This window comes from Sander lucioperca, chromosome 12 (genome assembly GCF_008315115.2).
Source record: "Sander lucioperca isolate FBNREF2018 chromosome 12, SLUC_FBN_1.2, whole genome shotgun sequence".
Lineage (NCBI taxonomy): Eukaryota > Metazoa > Chordata > Actinopteri > Perciformes > Percidae > Sander > Sander lucioperca.
The window spans coordinates 12859850-12879785 of record NC_050184.1 but is presented as its reverse complement, the minus strand read 5'-3'; the positions used below and the strand labels follow the sequence as shown (position 1 = coordinate 12879785).

Here is a 19936-nt window from a genome sequence, read left to right as displayed (position 1 = left end):
GTCGTGGTGTGGTGACCGGCGCAGAGGCTGTGGTGGTACGTCTGCCATTGGAAGGCCTGCGGGTAGTGCCTGGTGGGCGACGGATGATGTACGGGGAGGTTGTTGGAGGCCTGGTGGTGGTGCTGGTGGTGGTGGGAGCAGCTGTGGTGACTGACGTGGTGGTGGTGGTAGTGGTGGTGAAGAAGGGGGAGGAGAGGCCTGTCAAAAAAGCCCGAGAGAACAATGGAAATTAGACAAAGAAAAAGAGACGGTAAAGTATGTTGAGCCGGCGGTCCTGAGATTTCCTGTTCAAGAACCGTAAAACCTTTGATAAATCACCTCATGAATAACTTAAAACCCCTTTTCATTTTATTAATCCCCACACACTCCTGACACAAGTCCATACTGTATTACCATAATTGGTGAAGCGTATATTCTCGTCCTCCGGCTTCTTCACGGCGATGCTGGTCTCTTTAGAGGCCTTCAGCTGTTTCAGCAGGGCTCCTTCGATGTCCTCCACCGTGTACCTTGTATCTACAATAAACAAAGAGGTACAACCACTCAGGACAAGGCCTCTGAGGAGCACTCCAAAGCAAATACAGGACTCCCGCTACTTTAGTGGCACAATGGATAGATAGAGATATATATATATATCAGAAAAGCCTGTGTATGACAGGTGGAGAATCTCCAGGGACCACTCGTCCTCCACCTGCCGCTTGTCCAGCTTTTTTTTCCAGATGAATCACTCTCATTAACGTTCACTGCAGATGTTCGCTTTACAGGCCATGGAGGAGCGTCGCTTAACGTTGCCTTGTACGAAGGGTGTGAAGGACACTAAACGATGCTCATAAAAAAGGAAAGAAGGGGGGAGGGTGGGGTTTTGTACGTTACAAAAGGAGCTTAAAGGCCCAGTTGCGGCGCCAACCATATGAGTGACATTGTGTTACAGCATAAGTGATGTAAACAAACCTTTAACTGATTAAAAAACATCAGTACCTTAAATTTAGTTGTTGTCTATTGTTTGACACTGTATCAATATATTTGAGAGTAACAGCAGGTTCCATTCCAGTTGTGATTTTTGTTGGGCACACTTCTATTTTTCAATATCACAAATTGTGTCTTTAACTGTATAGGAGATTCAAAGAGGTGCTGAAACAGAGCACAAGCCAACAATCTCACCTGTACAGCCGTAGGTAACTTTTCCTGGCTCTGATGAATAACAAATACCAATGTGAAGATTTAGGTAAAAACCTTCTTATAATGTTGTGGGGTTTTTTTAACACCGGGGAAAATTGTTGCGAGCAATAGATTACGTTGGCATTGAGAAGAAAATTATAAAAAGATGAGGAAAGCCAAATTAAAAAATAAGTAGAAAGCACTCAGAGAGTGCATATCTCTGCCAAGGATGCACAATACTCTAAATTTGTTGTTTTAATAATAGAAAAGTTTTTAACCTGCATACATCTCTGGATCGGAATGATTTTTTGAAGAAAAAAACTCTTATAAAACCTTATTGGAAATAAGTATGCTTATTTCCAATTATCCTTTTTCAAAACATTACAAGCATACTTAAAGATTTGAGTTTGCAGGATCACTCTCAGTGGTGATGTGCAGCTACAATGTGATTGCTATTGCACAACTGATTTCAGAAATACACTACCAGTCAAAGGTTAGGGGTCACTTAGAAATGTCCATTCCACTCCATTACAGACAGAATACCAGCTGAGATCAGTTGCATTGATTTTTTTAATCAGGGCAGCAGTTTTCAGATTACATTATGTGCTTACATAATTGCAAAAGGGTTCTCGACTGTTGTAGAAAGAAGTGGCTGATCTTTAATGCAATATCTACATTGCCCATTATCAGCAACCATTCATCCAATGCTCCAAAAGCACATTCTGTTTACTAATCTGATATCATTTTAAAAAACTAACTGAGAAAACATTGGAGAACCCTTCTGCAATTATGTAAGCACATAATGTAATCTGAAAACTGCTGCCCTGGTTAAAAAAAACAATGCAACTGATCTCAGCTGGTATTCTGTCTATAATGGAGTTGAATGGAAATTTCTAAGTGACCCCAAACTTTTGACCGGTAGTGTAAGTTTTAAGAGAACTGTGTGGAATCTTCAAAATAGTATCCAAAAATGTTAAGCAGTAAATTTCGTGAGCATGGAATGAAATGTGTAGGAGGAGTAATGAATTATGAATAGAGTGCTGGACCAAGGAATCCAGGGGAGAACACATTTTGCCTCTCCGCCTTACAGCCCAGGAGTTACGAGACTTTAAAAATGGTGATATGGTGGCTTATTCTGCATAAAAAAGTAATTAGGTCTTCCTTGGCCAGTGGCCTAACTTTTATCCCAATTTCATTTAAATCAAGTACATACTTTTTTGAGACATTCTGCTTGCCTAAAGACAAAGGGGAACAAACCATAATGGATTCCAAACGCATATACCTCTATATTGGCAACTGTGCTTTTTTTTCCAAAGATCTCTTACCTGGTTTGAAATGGGCCTCCACAAAGGCCAGGATGGAGTTGCTGGGCGCCAGGTTCCGGACACGAACGCTCATAAAGTCTTTGTGCACCTCCGACTTCCTGAATAACTCATTGAGCTGAGGAAGAGAGAGAAGGAGAGAGAGTAGGAGGAGAGAACGGACGGAGAGAAGAGATGATAAATGAGGCTGGAAATGAGCTCTACGCTATCATAGCAGCGAGTCCAAGACTGTACTCTATCTCCAAGGAAGAAAGAAATTGGGGTGCAGAGAAGAAACCTATCGAGTGTGGGTGCACAAATTGACATTTAACTGCAGCCGTGGCAATAATTATAGAGACATGTTTTCGGGAGGAGCTAAGATAAATGTCGTGCAACCCTGACATGTGCTCCTGATTGGTTTTACTTCTGATGCCCCCACTGCGTGCAAGTTGTAACAGCCAGAAGAGCTCCATAAGGAGGTTTGACTACAATGTTTTTTTAAGCCGACGGGGTAATAATGGCAGTAGGGCTGTAAATGCCTTTAGCCCAAAAAAAATCTAGGCCAATATTTTATTCTTAAAATTTGACAATTTTTATGCTAGAACTAAAACGTTAACTTAAAGCTATACTCAATGTTTGCCCATAATTCTGTTCTTGTCAGCGTGCTGGTGGATTAATCACATTCACACACTCAAAAGCAACAAGAAACGAGAGGACAATCCGCCGCCTCGTCCTCATTTCAACTGTTGGTTAAAATCGCAGGAGCCACAGGGCCTGCTAACCCACTTTACTGGAGCATCCTCTGAGTGGCTGCTTCCATTGTTTCCACTGAGCACTCCTCCACACGCCCCATCTGCATCTCGCTGATTTTACTAAAGCCAATCATTGTCCACAAAATGCTGCTTTTAGAGAATATTCTCCCATTATGTGATATTTGAGACAAATTCACCTGGAATTCTTGTGATTTGTGGTGGAAATTACTCATCATTTTGCTTATTCGAACCATTTTGTACCGAGTGACATAGTCACTGACTGTGTAGTACGCTCGCTTTTGTTAGGTTATTGCACAATCACATAAGGTTTAATGCTCCGCAACCACCTGTCTGCAGCAGAGTTACTACATCAACAATGTTTTTGCAACTTTTCCTTTGCAACAAAAACCAAGATTCTGTATATTATAACGTTTTTAAGACACTAGCAAGTGAGCGCCAATGCAAGAGGCTGCCGATTCGATTAGTGACACTGATGACTCAGTAAACTCAATTCAGCTTGAGGATTCAGATTATTTCCTTCATGTACTGAACGCCTCTAATTTGTTGGCTGAGGTGTGACGGCAAAATAGACGGGTTAAAAATAAAATCCTCTAAAGCTGTCTTAGGCATGGAAATGCTGGACAAGCTCTGCTGTGGACCTATAAACCTCTTTCTCTCACATACCCTAATTTATTCACTAATTGTAACTGATTGATAAAAAAAAAATGTGCTGCGGCTTGATTCTTTGTTTGTGTGCTGTATATCTGTGTGTACTTTGTGTTAGTCTGTGTCTGTGTGCTCAGTGTGAGTGTTGAAAGATGAAGAGGAGTTGGTTGCAATCAAGTGGCACACTAGGCTTCAGAGACACGCAGACTTGAAGTGTAACGAGCGCGCACACACCCACCCACACACACACACACACACACACACACACACACACACACACACACACACACACATATACACACACACACACACATATACACACACACACACACACACACACACACACACACACACACACACATCGCTGTGAGGTAGTAGATTAGGTCCCAGTGGGGGCTAGTGACACTGATTCAACAGCTGGTAGATGTGTACCGTGTATACACACACACACACACACACACACACACACACACACACACATTTCATCAGAGGAGCATGGCCCTGGCTTAACAACAGAGACAATTGTTCTAAGGTCTGAGCTCAACAGAGATAATGACAGTAGAGAAGTTTGAGCAGGGTAAACTGCCAGGCTCAAACAATGATTACTGTACAGGCTCTATGCCTGCCTCAGCCTTGGCTGGCTAACAACAACTGGCCATCCAAACTTATGAGACTCATATCCAGAATAAGGACTTGATTTTTCAAATGTCTGAAAATTCTTAATTAATCTCACATGAGATGCTGGTGGTGGGTGCTGTGAAGTGTTTGGCAAGCAATTGAGAAATTAGTCTTTGCACAAGGCAGCAGAATGCTGTTATTTATTTTATTTTTTTGATAGTTCTCTTATTAAACTTGGAGAGTTTCTGGAAGCCTCATGTAGTGTCAGTGCTAACTCAGCCCTAGAGCTTTTGCTGCTGCGCTTGAAATTAAAAGCAACAGCCAAATTCTGTGAAAATTCTGAAGTAATCAGCAGTGTATGTGAGGAAATTCGTATTTTGATGTTAGTATTTGTGAAAAAGAATTATTGAACCACCATGATGGACCACTACTCTGTGAAGAGTCTACCTACCTGGGTCAAAAAACTGGTATTCAATCACTGTATTCCTTCCAGTTTGCCAATACCACCCCTTTTATTAAAAATCAAATATCAGCCAGGCCATGTTGTCTCCCTCTGATATGATGTATGTTCCTCTCTGTTCGCAGCTGATGTGTGTGGATATGTTTTTTTTTTAATCATTGATATTTTACTATCAGATCACTGACCAGAGAAAACACTCCAGCCCGGTGTGGCAGAATATTACTCAGCAGCTGCAGGGTGTCAGGTCTGTAAAACCTGCAATGAAACCTGCCTGCCTGAAGGAGCTCAAAGAATTTGATTAGTCTGGCTCTAGATGAAGAGTTTTAGTGCCTCACGATGCTTTGAATGTTGTGTCAGAGGTTTATTCCACTAAATCCAAAGCTAGACTATGCAACGTTTGGTGAACAGGAGCCATTGTGTCCATAAAGTGGCAATCATCAATTGATGCAGCACAAGTAGAGAAGAGTCATTAAGTCTCTAAACTGATTAAATAATATCAGATACACAGAATTATCTACAGTATCTCAGCACTACGCGCTACCCAGGCAAGACATGCGCCTGGGAGCGGTGCCGCTCATATGACGGATACAGCTGATAACGCAGTCCCGAGCCACAGTGGCTGGAAGCATAACACCCACCCTCCAGTTCCCCCCAGGTCACCCCAGTGAGTGTGAGCTAACTCCCATTAACACTGTTAGCTCGGTAAGAACTGCTAGCCGCCGGCATTTCGGCTCAGCCACCTCCATGTTTGCTTGTGACATCAGAGGTGAGAGCCGTGTGCATGCTATCCCGGCCCAGACTTGTTTCGTATATTGCACCTTTAATAATAAAATGTAAACAAGTGAATATCGGGGAAAAAATTGTCTTAATGGTAAATTTAGCCATGACATATCAACTATATTCCCAACCCTACTTGCTCCTAAAGCACTTACAGCACTCTCTATGCTACGGGCTGTCTCTCCAAACAGCTCTGACTTGGGGTCCTCCATCTCGGGGGTGTAGAAAATCTCCTGGCCCTCCACCTGGTCCAAGTGCAGGAAACCGCTGAACCTCATGGTGGCTGGAAGGAGAGGAGGAGAGGAAAGAAGATGTGATACTGAAAGACAATAGCTCAAACCTTCTTCTATCACTCAGTTCCCGCTGCCTTTACACAGTGCTCGTTTTGGGGTAGTGCCAGTTTTGGGTTAGTGATGGATTGTGTGTTTGTGTGTGTTTGACAAGGGGAGGTTAGTGAGTTTGTTGGGAGATTGTGTGGGTGTTTTTAAAAAGGGCTGGAGTTTGGGCGTAGTGGTGGTGGAGGTTGTGGTGGTGGAAGAGGTGGACCGTGAGATATGAGAGAAAGAAGGAAAGAACATTGAAGGAGGGAAGGTGGAAAAATGGGCCAGTTTTACCAGACTGAGACTCATCCAAAAAGCTGGCCGAGGCATGGCGGGCTGGGTAAAAAGACAACAAGTTAGACAGACACACAAATACATGAAGGAAAGACAACACACACTAAAAAGGAAACAGCCCACAGGCACTCTCAAAAGTGCCTTCTTCAGCAAAGAGAGAGCCTCCCTGTGCGACCTTGGGGGTTATGTTGTCCAACATTTATCAACTCTCTATATGTTTTTTTTTATACTCCTGCCAGAGAGAAGAGGGCTAAAACAAATAAAGCTCAAAGCGGAGGGGATTTGTGTGTGTGTGTGTGAGGTGAAGAACGGAGAAGCATGCGAGGCGCTGATGCCATGCTTCCACGCCGCTCGTAATCAGCAGAACAAATTGCCCAAATCAATCATGGCTGCCCCTGCCTGAGCAACGCCAGAGAGAACTGGAAGAGCACTTGTATGATTATCGTGAAAGATAGCCGTAATTGTCACCCTAATGCCGCTAGACCGGTGACTGACACAGCCTGGTTAAAATTGTATGAAAAGGACAGCAGACACTGGCGACATGCTCCTGCCCCACTCCCATTCCCTCTGTCTCCCCTCATCTTAACAGTACTTTCACAGGCAGCACACATCGATTCAGATGTGACGGCGGCTATAAAATAGAGGCAAATGGGTGAGGTTTGGCCGATAAGACCAGGAGAAAGAGAGGGGGGGCAGCGAGAGAGATCTGACTTTTAATCTGCAGAGAAGACAAACATCAGAGAGGGTGATTTTCCAGCCCACTGCCGTGACGGACGTAACGAGGGAAAGAAAGAGAGCGATAAAAGGAGGGACAGAGCTATTTGACTATCAGATTCTAGTGAACTGTAAAATATAATGAATTGGTCAGCCTTTCACTGGCATATGAAAGAGTTTAGCTGGAGCTTAGCGTGCCATTAACTTTCACATGAGCATTCGCTAGTCATTATCTTTAGTGTCATATGAATGGTATTACCTTGTTTAAATGTAACATATGGAGGGCCGGTAGTGTTTTTTCTGAGCAACACATGAGGCTAAACCAATGTTGCACTGAAGCCTGAGGAAGATAACTCAATACCTGAACAAAAAAAACAACAACAATTTCCATGGTCGAATACTACGGCAGGTAAGTGATAAATTACATTTTCTGTAATTTGAGTGAAACAACCCTTTAATACATTATAACCAAGGTCTGACATCCACTGAGAAGCTTCACAACAGATCATAATAAGGGTTATATATACAGTATATATATATATATATATATATATATATATATATATATATATATATATCTATCTACTTGAGTGTGTGAATGTGTGGACTAAACTCAACCTTGAGCCACTAAAAAAATATAAAGATTAAAACAGCTTTTCTTTTTGAGACAGCCGTGGCGCACGTCAATACATTGGACGGTACAATGAGATGGCGGATATTCTTGCATGAGGGATGTGTCATTTCACTCCTAATGAGTGGAAGCCCTCCTCAGAAGAAAAAAGATCCTGTGTATCGATCAGCCTATCGCACTGCCTGATTTTATTGGTAACACTTGAGCTGAATGAAAAATTGATCGCCAGTGTCCCGTCATTGTTGGCTGAGAAAAATATTTACAGGCTTTAGCGGATTTGTAACAACTGTTGTCTTACAGCTTAAAAAAAACTGTCACAGGTGCTTGTACAGCACGTGCTTCAATCGTCTGGATTTGAGGCCAAATGTCATCAAATCCAACCTCAACAGATGTGCCGTTCCATGTTTCTTCTGTTTGGCCATAAATCCTGCAAAACAGATAAATGGTAGAAGGCTGTGGAAGGCCAAAGGTGGCCTCATATCTTCAGATCATATTATGGCTTGTGTGGCACTGAATTCTGGTTTTATTGGAAGGCTTTGGGACCTTCAACATGGCAGAAAAGCAACTCTGCGGTCTAATTTGTGGCCTGAGCTCTTTCAACTCATGACCTGGAGCTCCCATGTGAGCCGAATAGAATCCCTCCTTTCACAATCAGTCAGACTAACACCGCAGGGACAAATAGAGAGCAGATTTCAACTGAGGGATGGAGGGAGAAAGAGATAGAGAAGCAAAGGGGAGAAAGAAGCCCTTTATCTTTATGAACGAGTCAGAAGGCACTGATTGGTACGACCGTGCTTGTCGGCCTCGGGTAGTCTCTCGACTGTCTCCCTGCTCAACTCCAGAGAGAAATAAACTGATGCAAGACCGGATTGAGATTGACTGAGTTGAGGGAGAGAAAGGGTGAGATATAGCTCAAGAGGGAGACACCAACTGATAGAGACTGAAGAGAAGAATGTGTGTGTGTGTGTGTGTGTGTGTGTGTGTGTGTGTGTGTTTGGGGGGGGAGGAAATAAAAGAAGGTGAAGGAAGTCAGGAAAAGCAGCAATAGAGACACTGCACATGGGCCCTAAAATATGGTGTCGACTGATGTGAAACCAAACTTCATTCAAAATAACGGAGAAGAAGTCGAGAAAATGAACCTCACTTGTAAACAGGCAGGATACGACTAATATCAGAGTCAGAGTGTCGAGTCAAGTGTCGTCAAATTCATAACCATGGATTACTGAGGTAACACTTCCACTTGTATATTTTTGTTGTATATATTTCCACTGTGTATTTTTTTCCCTGCCACCTGCCAATATGATCATTTGCATATGAGGGTGGTGATTCATTAAAGCATTGCTGCAGAAAAAAGAAATAGCACCTGTTCATCTGCTTGTTTAAGGCAGATGGCACAATATCACCATTCCCAAAGTAAACATTAAATATGAAAAAATATTGTGATGATTCTCAATGCATCAACAACATTAAGGTTATAAATTAATATAGTGTATAGTGGTTAGCACTTCTGCCTCACAGCAAGAAGGTGTGGGGTTCGAATCCAGGTCGTTCCGGGCCTTTCTGTGTGGAGTTTGCATGTTCGCCCCATGTTTGTGTGGGTTTGCTCTGGTTTCTTCCCACCATGAAGACATGCATACTAGGTAATTAGGACTACAGCTGAAAATTGGCCGACTGGCTAACACTGGTGCATTTACAGAAATGTTCATTAATGTGCATTGTCCTAATCAAATAAACTTACAAAGAAACTAAAACTACAAGGCGTTGGTGAGCTTTAGGTGCTTTTTGTTTTATACTTTGGAGAGACAGCCTAGCCATTTCCTCCTGCTTCCAGCCTTTATGCTAAGCTAGGCTAATCATCTCCCAGGTCCAGCTCCATACTCAATGCAAAGGCATGAAGATGGTATTGATCTTCTCATCTAGCTCTCAGAAAGAAAGCGAATAGTCTTATAAGTATTTGTTGTTTCAATTTGTAAAAATCAAAAAGGGTTTGAATTGTAACGCTAGCTAACTGCAAATGCTGCAGTGGATGCTCATTTACTGTATCTTTGTGAATCCCAGTAACATAAAGTGATATCAGGATTTCATCTCTCTCATTATATAGTACCGACTGACAGGAGACAAAAACCCAGAGGAGGAAGAACAGGGCGATATCCAGGTAACAATGGGGTAGAGAAAGTGCAGAGAAGGGGCATTTTTGACTTACAGGGGCAGTTGGCGCCCTCTGGAGTGCTGGATGGTGTCTTGCCGTCGGGGCAGCAGCCGAAATCCGTGTTTTCACAGGATGACCTGTCCTCAGCTGTGGGTATAGTGGTGCTTGCCAGCGTGGGACCTGGGGATGATACACAGGGGTTCATAATAATTCATCAGGAAATTCATAAATTCAAGCCAGATTATCTCAGAGACCCAGAGGAGAGAGGGTGGGTAGTGTTTCTAAGGTAAAAACCGACTTTTTTTTTTTTTTTTTTATTACAACGTGCTCTTGCTTCTGCAGATGGTTGTGCGTTTTCAGTCTGCTGACCTGTGATTGTACGCTAATAGAGGCATCTGTCAGGAGTGATTATATGGCATTTTCATGGGAACTGGTTTTACACCTGGAACTCATTTTGTCAGGCAGAGAACACATAATGGCCACTGTTGCCAGTCATGTCACACACAGAGCACTTTAACTGATGAGGGGATGTGATAACTGCTCACTGCTGATTGGCTAACAGTTACATTCAAGGCTTGCTTGGAAAAAAACATACAGTTGTGTTTGCGATTCGGTGCCTGTATATCTTGGAACATAAAAGACATAAAAGTGGCTGGACTTTCTCTCTCTGAAAGATGAGAGTGTGCAACAGCAGGGAAGGTCCGTCCTCTGTAATGATGGTGTTGGTGGAGGGGGTGTCTTTGTCGAAGCGGCGCAGTTTATCGCCGCACAGAGATTAGAAGGCTAAACAAGTCGTAAAGACGTCAGAGGCGAGGGGACGTCCTGCTCAAGGACTCACGGTCAAAGGATGCGAGAGGAGGCTGGGGTTTATAGGGCATCTGTTGGCGTGTGGTCTGCAGATTTACAGATGCTGGGCTGAAAATGAGAGGGCTGTGTGTGTGTGTGTGTGGGTGGGTGGGTGGGGGGAGGGGGGGGCAATGCACAACAGCAAGGGGATGCTGCATGACTCCAGTGGGAGCTATGAGAACTGCCAAATAAACACACACACACACACACACACACACACACACACACACTCACAGCCACAGATAAGAGCAGATTTCAACAGAGCACAGGTACAAAAAAATTTACAAAGGCACACATCTGGCCTGCTCACATTTATATACTGTGACAGTGATATGTGCACTCGGAATTGGACAAACTCAGTGACATGAGAAGAGGGAGATAAGACACACACACACACGCGCGCACACACACACACACACACACACACACACGCGTGCGCGCGCGCGCACACACACACACACACACACACACACAAAACAAAGATAAGACGTCCACATTTTACACAGAAAACATACAAACACACCTCACAAACACACAATTATGAAGAAACACATGAGTGTAGATATATTTAATATCCATGTCAAAATCTGCACTGTACAATCTCCTAATCTGTTAACATCCAGGCATGCTTGGGTACACATTAATTCACACACAAACACACACAGCCACAAGACACCAGGTCTCCTTGGCAGACAGACTACATGCCTCCCGCTCCACCGAGCACTCTGGTCAGCCTCTGACAGGAGAATAAATCTAAGAGGAGGGGAGAAGGAGCGAGAGGGGATGAGGAGGAAGAGCTGAGGAAGAGCACACTGGGGTCCCGCTGTACCATGAATGGTATGTAGTCTGTTACTGCAAGCTGTCAAGCGAGGTGGATGGATGGAAAATAACAGAAAAAAGAAGCCCTGATTGAAAAGTCTCAGCCATCCCTTGTTGTCGACGCAGAGGCCCAGAAACCTCGGCCTGCTGTTACAGTCAGGAGGGCATGTCGAGAAAGATTTCAGACTGGTCATGTGACAAGGCATGCAGCCTCCACACACACTCACACCTCAAACTCCCAGTCACATCAGCATGTCAAGTCAGGCTCCAGAGATCCCCAGATGCGGGCCAGCAGTTTCATCCGGCTTGCCGAGAGTATATTTTACAGAGCCTGGGTTTGTTTTGCTAGCTGTTGAGAGCGAGCGCGCGGGTGGAATGGGAGAAAACAGCATGGGTGATGTAGCAACGGTGAACCATGCAAATACATTCCTTTTTGTCTGAAATAGAGATATACATCTTATGCAAGTGGAAATGACACTAACAGCATATGTTTACAAAAAATTCTGTTCCCTGCCTGCCTGGCTTTGGCATTTGTCTCCTCAAAAACAATTTGCATAGAGATACAGAAGCCTGTGCTGATGTTAATGTACATTTTCAATAAAACAGATGATGGTAGGAATGTGTTATGATGTCAGCTAAGAAGAGACTATGACTCTGTTCAACCCCTTCTTGAAAAAAAAAGCCCCTCCCAGACACCCCTCAAAGCATTATGGGTTATGAAGTGAAAGAGCAGTGATTTACCGACAGGCTCCTCTGCCCCACTGGCCTCCGTTGGGATGCCGCTGCCCGCTTCCTCTTCCTGCTCCTCCTCTTCTTCGGTCTGGTCGTCCCCACTTGGCTCCCCGCTGCCCGAACCGTCGAAGGAGGACGCAGCGGCGGAGGGAGCAGGGCCGCTGTGGGAGGAGGAGGTGGTGGTGGCGGCAGCAGCGGTGGACTTCGGCGGCTGAGGCTGGGTGTGGATGGAGAGGCGGCTGTTTGCTTTGTTGTGGATGAGGGTGGAAAAGGGGGTGGTGGCCGGGGGCCGCTCGGTGGTCTCTGTCTCTTCCGTCTGTGGAGGCGGGATGGCCCACACCATGTCAGGGTGGAAAGGGGCGGGGGTGGTGATGGTGGCGGCAGCGGTTGAGCTGTGGGTGGTGGCTGAGGGGTTTGGGGTGGGCCGGTCTGCCGGCTCAGAGATGGTTTCTGGTGGAGGGAAGGGGAGGAAGCAAGGAATGGATGAATGACTGAGCAAAGATGAAAATGTTTGATTATGCTTCACCTAACTCCATTACAACCTCGAAAATCACACCAAAGGAAATAAAAACATCATTAGCCAATAAAGCATAACAAAGCCACTTAATGATTATTACAACCTTCTCTTGACGATAACTTTTTTACCTCTGCATCTACTGATGATTATTATGTTCTTTTTAATCTTCTAACCCTTCTCCCTGATGCTCAACAATGTCATTATGAAATTACATTAAAAAAAGAACACACACACACACACACACACACACACACACACACACACACGCACACGCAGACTCCCGTTTTTAAAAGCAACCTCGGATTAAAAACCCTGCAATGGATGGATGTCAGGAATCTTTATCTGACAAACCTTACTGTAAGTAATGAAAGTGCATCCATATGCAGAGTGAATATGGAATATGCCAACAAATGACACCCACAGTTATATGCACTGCAGTGTGTTTCGCCTGCAGATGAGTTATGTTGCCCTGACAGGGTTAAACTACTCCAGTTGGTGTCAATGCATAGTGCGTAGTGTGTTTGTGCTTGCGTGTTTACACATATGGCATGTATTTCTGTGCACAGTATGCGTTTTCGTGTGTTGCATGCGTGCTGTGCCAATGCCTATGAATTGTAAATCCATATTCAAATGCTGCCCTCCAGTAGCAAAGCTTTAATCACCAACAGCCAGTGCCTCCGGTGATGAATGATTGATAGAAATGGGGCAAAAAAAGCCGGCTTTAACTCTGGCTTCAAAGACGGCACACTGCTGCTTGCGGAGAGCATGAGCATCCGTCAATGCCACCACAAACACACTGCTGTCAACTGACATGCACAAACACACACACACACGGCAAAAAAACACTCCAAATGAGGGAGTGAGAAGAGGCTCTCTGCACAGAGACCATCATTACCAATGCAGAAAGCTCTGGTGCAAAAGGACAAACTGTCTGCGATAAAGGAACGATAAATAGGACAAAAACTCCTGAGGGGGAGAAGTGAGTTGGCAGGGAGATGCTACGTAAGTGTGCACTTCAAATTTAGCCGAGGCAAGCAGGCATGACAATACTGTCGTTCTTCCTTTACTTCTTTACGTCCCACGAGTATAGACGTGTGGGTGAAATGAACAGAAGATTTAAAAAAAAAATCCTATACCGTAGATTTGCGCCTCATTAGGATTCGCCTAACATTATGGGTAGGAATTAATTACACTGCTATAATCGGCTATTTGATCGGCAATTGTTCACCGAGGTGTGAAATGTGATACCTACTGAGACGGCAGAACGACTGGGAGACGCAAGGGGTGTCAGCTTAAAGCTCAACAGATATTTGTATAGAGAGAGATTTGGAGTGGGGTGCATAGAGCAGTGATGCTATCACCGAGAATGGTGGCATGCCTTGCCTTTCCTCTTGGCTACACCTGTCAGTCAGGTGCCAAGCTTAGCGTCAGGCGGCTTGCTCCCTGGGAAGTACCTAATGTGTGTTTGGGTGTGTGTGCATATCTTGAGAAGCTAGCTCCGTGACACGGGATAAGAAAAGAAAAGAACATCTGAAAGAGGAAAGAGGGACTGGCAGCACAGTCTGTTCAGCTGATGCTTCTCTTAATCTGGTTTAACAGTCCATTTTCAGTTTTGTGGGCTTTTTTTTCCTCTCTGTTGAGCAATGGACAGTTGTGTCACAGGATGGAGAAGGAAAAAAAATCATTGTCATCTTGGCTTGTCTCAGCTGTGTACTTATTGTTGAAAGGTGGTTATTAAGATTGTTTGTGTTGTTAGCTGGGCTCAGTGAGGAGGAGTTGGAAGAGAAATCTGGACACAGGAGAGTGGAGGGGAAAGACAAAGGAACCAGAGAGCCAAGAAGAAAATGATAGGGACGAAAGCCTAACGAAAATGGTTAAAATCAGAAAGAAAAAACAGGTTAACACAGCTAGCAGTGGTAGAGTATGGGAATGCAAACAGTAGAAACAGAATGAGGGGTTGTGTAATGAGATAAAATCGCAGGACATGGAGGAGAGATGGTGAAGGCAACAGACCTTAACATGCAGGCGGAGGGCTGCCGATGCCATATGCTGGCATTCGTTGCCAATTTGCCGCAAAACTACAGGTGATATCACCATATGGGGGAGGCAGGCCATTGCCAACTTGGTGGCCATTTTCCCCCGGCGCCTGAATTTGCTCATTGGTCCAGATGCCCTCCCTCTGGTGCATGGTACAGTAGCTCTTGCATTTTGTTACTGGGTTTCACAGATATCGCTTCATCTTGTGCTGAGACACAGCAAAAGAAGAGAGAAAAACTCCTCCCTATACTCTGTGGCTGCGCTGCCTTTTGAGCTCAGAGACTTGCTGGGTAACATCACAAGTTCTCTGTCACAAGCAGAAAAGATTTTAAAGAGCTTCTTCTGCAGGATTGTGAATTTTCCTTTAGCCAGCCCATTAGTGTCTGACTGTGCAGCAGTAGTCACGCTCTGTGGTGTAATAAAAAGTTGCGACGGATTAATGGTGTAAAAAAAGGGATCAATATTAAGTAATTTACTGTATATAGGCCCTTGGCATTGCTCTCCTGTCAAGCCACATGGCAGCTTGGTGAGCATTAGCATGCCAGAGCGCTTAGGCCGGGTGTCTGGAAGCACTGCATGTAAACAGCGGGAGGGAGGGCAGGCAGGGCTGCGCTGTGGTAAGAGGTGGAGGCAGAGCAAATGCTAATTCGCACCCAGCCACACGTGAAATGAGCTCGAGATCTAACCCCCAAGCCGACAGCGGCAGCGGAGCAGCTACCCGCAGTGTGACTGCATCCGGGGGAAAAAAATTAAAAGATCCTCTGTGGCTGTCGGTGGGCCCGAGCACTCGCCTGTCTGTTCCTCCCCTAAGGGTTTAACAGGGAAAGAGTCCGCTGTGAGGCGTCTTCTTGCCTTCTGTGTGCAGCAATGCTAGGTGAGGGATTACACACAACCCACATCTCTATTGCCAGGCAACAGAGAAATGTGAAACCAGACTGGATTTTGGCTCCTTTTGCCGCTAACCCACGGCACTGAATTTGTAAGTACCAGATGTTCGGGGACTTATCAAAGCCTTCTCGATCTCTTGCCGAGCATATTTGGATTCTTTATCTGTGTACCTGCAACTGCAATTCAACACAGACCATGTCAACAGCCTTGCCTCCTATGGATATGACCTAGTTTGGGTCTGACAAAGAGTGCTCAAGGGAGATGAAGAGGACTGGTAAATCTGTGCCCACTGAGCAAAGACGTGAATGAACATTTTTCCACCCAAACATGTGAGACACCTGGCAGTGGATCATGGCCAGAACTACACAGCTGGCACTCCTCTTCCCCACTGAGCTTGCCGGCGGCGTCTCTAGAACCCTGTTGTGACGCAAGCTGGCAGTCAGTACGACAACTTCACTGTACATGAAAACCGTGGCCTTGGCGCGTGTCCCAGCACCTATTACACCGATCCAAACAATGTCCATCAGCATCTGGACCAAGAGGCAAGAATTGTACCTTCTACTCAGCACACATGTTCTCTACATCCGCCGTCATACTGAAGCAGCGTTGTGTTGCTGGCAGCGTAAAGCTGCGAAGAGATTGACGCATTTCCCAACAGTGGAGAGGGGGGGGGGGGGGGTTGAAGATGAAGCCAAATCCCAACAGAGGGGCGAGAAAGCAAAAAGGAAGTGTCATTGCTGTCATGTGGGATTGCAAGACTCAGACTCCAGTCAAACTACAGCTCTGTTGGTTTTAAAACGCTTTAATATCTCTCTCGTTCTTATTTTAACTTGTCTCCAGAGTCGCATATGATTCTGCTCTCACCTGCCAGCTCACAAGCAGCGCTTACTTTACTGTACTCTATGTACTCAGTGAAATGAACTAAATATTTGCTATAAGACAATCTTAATCAAGAAGCTTGAGAAAGTGCAGTATTACAAACAATGGAAATTCTCAGAAGAGAACTTAAATGCAGACAACTATATATACACTTATATGTCACTATGATATTACCCATGAATCAGAAATGTGTCTTTTGAAATAAAATATTTGGAATTTGTGTAATTGTTGTAATTGTAATAAGTGTAAGTGCTACCACTGCCACAGTATTATGTGCAGGTACTTTCTGGAAGACTTGAAGACACAAAATTCAAGATAAATGTGCATACACATTGCTGTGACTTTACTTTCTGACACAGAGAGATGAATCGGAGGAGAAACAGCAGAAGGAAGATAATTCGGGGCCCATGGCACAGCTCATTATCTTTTGATCGGGGCCTGACAACAGTTGGCCAATCATGCGACGCGTGATGCATGGAGGCTACGACGGGGCTCACCTGTGCACTGTCCAAAGTGTTGCACTGTGATGTCCTTGTCCTGCCTACAGGCTATGGTCCTCAGCTGGCACTGGTCAGCATAGGTCACCCCATCTGAGCCACACACCTGCTCCACAGTGACAGAGATGGAGAGAGGGGAGATGGGAACACATGATAACTCCCTGTAGGCCACTGAAACAATGTCTTTCTGTTGCAAACTTGGGAGTTTAAACTACGTATTTCTTAAGTGCAGACAGTTTAAAAGACCCACCTTGGTTTTGTTTTTCTCATCGCAGTCAGGTGAAGGGCACTCGCAGTGGGCTTGGTCGTTCACCTCAATGCAAGTAGCTCCAAAATTGCACACTAACTCTTCACATGAAGTCGGGGCCTCAGGACCTGCAGGAGAAATGGGTTTGTGTTGTGACACATTCCGTACAGTCCCATAATCAGTACAGTTTATAACTGCTAGTGGCAATTGTGTGAAAAGCAATTGTGTAGCTAAATTAGATACAACAAGATACATCTGCATGCATTGAATTTAATGCTAAACTTTACAACAATTACAATTACATAACTTTTGCTTACGTTTAATAAGGGACCGTTCGGTATTTATGGAATGGACCACCGGAGGAAAATAGGGGAGGGTCATGTCTTTTATTTTTTGTTGAGGGGAGGGTCATCCAACATTTTTTAGTCTGGGCGGGGGTGTCACTCAACTTTTTTATTCATGAAAAGAGCAAAATTTCAAAGTGGCTTGTTTGGTGCATATTTATCCATGTAGCTCTCAGTCTCGGCCCCCTAGCAGATGGGTCTGACCGCATACACAGGGTTTGCTGGGGGGGCAGGAGGAGCACTGCTCCCCTGGTGGCTGAAACGGGTAATTGCATAGTTTAAAAAATTAGTGGAATAATTACGTCTGGCATGACCAGATATTTTATAAATATCTTAAATAACACAAAACAACTAAATGGTGGTAGGTAATACATCTGATTTCATATACTGCCTTAGTAAAAAAAATATTAGCTGGCTGACGATGGGAGCAGCAGGACGCAAAAAACGAAAGTTACTGTTGCACTAGTCTGGACATCTTGCCGTGCCAACGTTGCAATAAAAGTTTCCTAAATGCCATGTATATAAATGTGATGTCAGCTTACTAACTGATTGCAGGTTTTGTGTAGATTTGGACTTGTATACGATTATTCCACTTTGTTTAAGCGCCGAAGTGGAGAGGCCTCGTTCACCTGTTTGGAGCTGGCTGGTGAATATGACGCTCGTATCGGCCTTGCTGGATATACCGTGACTCTGTTTGTGGATCTACTGATTGCTGTGGATTACTTTTTTTCCGTGTCATTGGATTACGGCAAAACACGGATCTTTTTTCTTAATGTGTCTTAACGTTTTATGGTGAGTTTGGAGAGGCATTACAACAGACTGTAGGTCGAACACTGATTGTTCACACTGATTGTTCACCGTTACATTTTAGTTGAATTTAAACGTCTGTCTATTGCGTTCCAAAATAGCCGTGCCGCGATTGGATTTCATAAGGGCAAATTGTTAAATTGTTACAATGTAATTTAAAATCTGCTTTAAAAATAAACGTGTTTTGGAATATAATGTTCAGCTTCGGCACCTTTACCTATGTGCTAAAATATACAATGACGAAGCCTAGTGACAAGTCCATAGCAACCAGTGTTGAATTGTTATTTCCCATTGTCCTTTGCTGAATGGTCTCAATGTTTTATTGTTTTATTTCATATAAATACTAGTTTACTAGAGGAGTAACTTAGTATCTGAAGCAGTAATGCATGAAGTGTGCATTTAGCTTCCATGCTTATTGTGTTTCCACAACAATGTTAATGAGTAAATCTACTGAAGTGGCCACCACACCATAACAGAGGAGTGTGATGTGTAAGATACAATTTCATTGTATGCCTACAATGACAAAGTGTCCAGTGTCTTATTCTTCATCTTGCTAACACAAGATCTTTCTACAGGACAGTGTCAGCACTAGTGTTAGTAACTCGGGTGCCACAGAGCTGGCCTTGCACAGAGCCACAACCCCTGGCACCTCTCACCCCACTCTGGTTGATTTTAAAATGTGCGTAGGAGTTAGGTACAGGCTGCGAGACAATGTTTCATTACTCTGTAAGTTTGTCTCCTCTAAGTGACTGACCTGTTTTAAGTCTATTCAAAACCACAGAAGTGCAGCTGTAATATAATCATAAAATTGTCTAGTAACCTGTGAGTCACACTGTGTGAATTATTCATGGTTTCATTGACCACAGCATTTTGCTTAAGCTGCCTTACTGAGAGTTGTGTAAAGGTGTGCACTCAGGATATTTTGGCTCTTTTTTCCCTACATATCCCCATATACCCAGAGCTCTCCAAAGGAGCGTTTGAAGCCTTGAAGTTGCCGCAGCAAGAGTTGCAGCCGGGGAGCCCACCATCCACCTGCCAGGCTGTGAGTGTGGGGTCTTTGCATTGTTGCAACATCACAGAGGCTTAGAGTACCCCCCATCCCTTGGCTCCTGCTTTCATGTGCTACCACTCCTCAGTACCATCTCTTTTTATCTAGCAGTGTATGGGACAGAGCGCCCCACCACTGTGCCGGGACTGCTGGCTTCATTAAGCGTTTGACTTGCAGTCGATATCTGATGGTGCATCTTAATCAAGAAGCTGCAGGCCCTCGCAGCAGGAACTAACCTTTCCTTCAACCGTCTTTTTAGCTTGTGCAATCCCTGGGGCTGTTTTTATTATTAATGGAAGTAATTAATAGTCCTTACACAGAAGTATAAACATACACATACAAGTATTGTGAATCGTCCAAAATGGAGTAGAAAAGAAAATATCAATGGGGGATGTGTCACGCACTTATCATTTGTACACTCAAGTATTCTCCAAATCA

The 19936-nt window shown here is 44.3% G+C and overlaps 1 protein-coding gene across 9 annotated transcripts in view; it reads right to left on the bottom strand.

Moving 5' to 3' along the window:
• Positions 1 to 19936, bottom strand: part of agrn (agrin) — a 274348-nt gene that overhangs the window by 30216 nt on the left and 224196 nt on the right. For 4 of the 9 annotated variants that reach the window (XM_036008107.1, XM_036008108.1, XM_036008109.1 and 1 more), the window contains 9 exons: positions 17303 to 17427; positions 17053 to 17158; positions 12244 to 12684; positions 9892 to 10017; positions 6344 to 6385; positions 5885 to 6012; positions 2481 to 2595; positions 394 to 513; positions 1 to 198 (listed from right to left, as the gene is read on the bottom strand). The exon at positions 1 to 198 is cut by the window's left edge and continues 201 nt beyond it. In XM_036008107.1, coding sequence (XP_035864000.1) covers positions 1 to 198; positions 394 to 513; positions 2481 to 2595; positions 5885 to 6012; positions 6344 to 6385; positions 9892 to 10017; positions 12244 to 12684; positions 17053 to 17158; positions 17303 to 17427 — 1401 coding nt within the window. The remainder of the gene's footprint in view (positions 199 to 393; positions 514 to 2480; positions 2596 to 5884; positions 6013 to 6343; positions 6386 to 9891; positions 10018 to 12243; positions 12685 to 17052; positions 17159 to 17302; positions 17428 to 19936) is intronic. The other 5 variants (XM_031286349.2, XM_031286352.2, XM_031286355.2 and 2 more) reach the window with 3 other exon arrangements.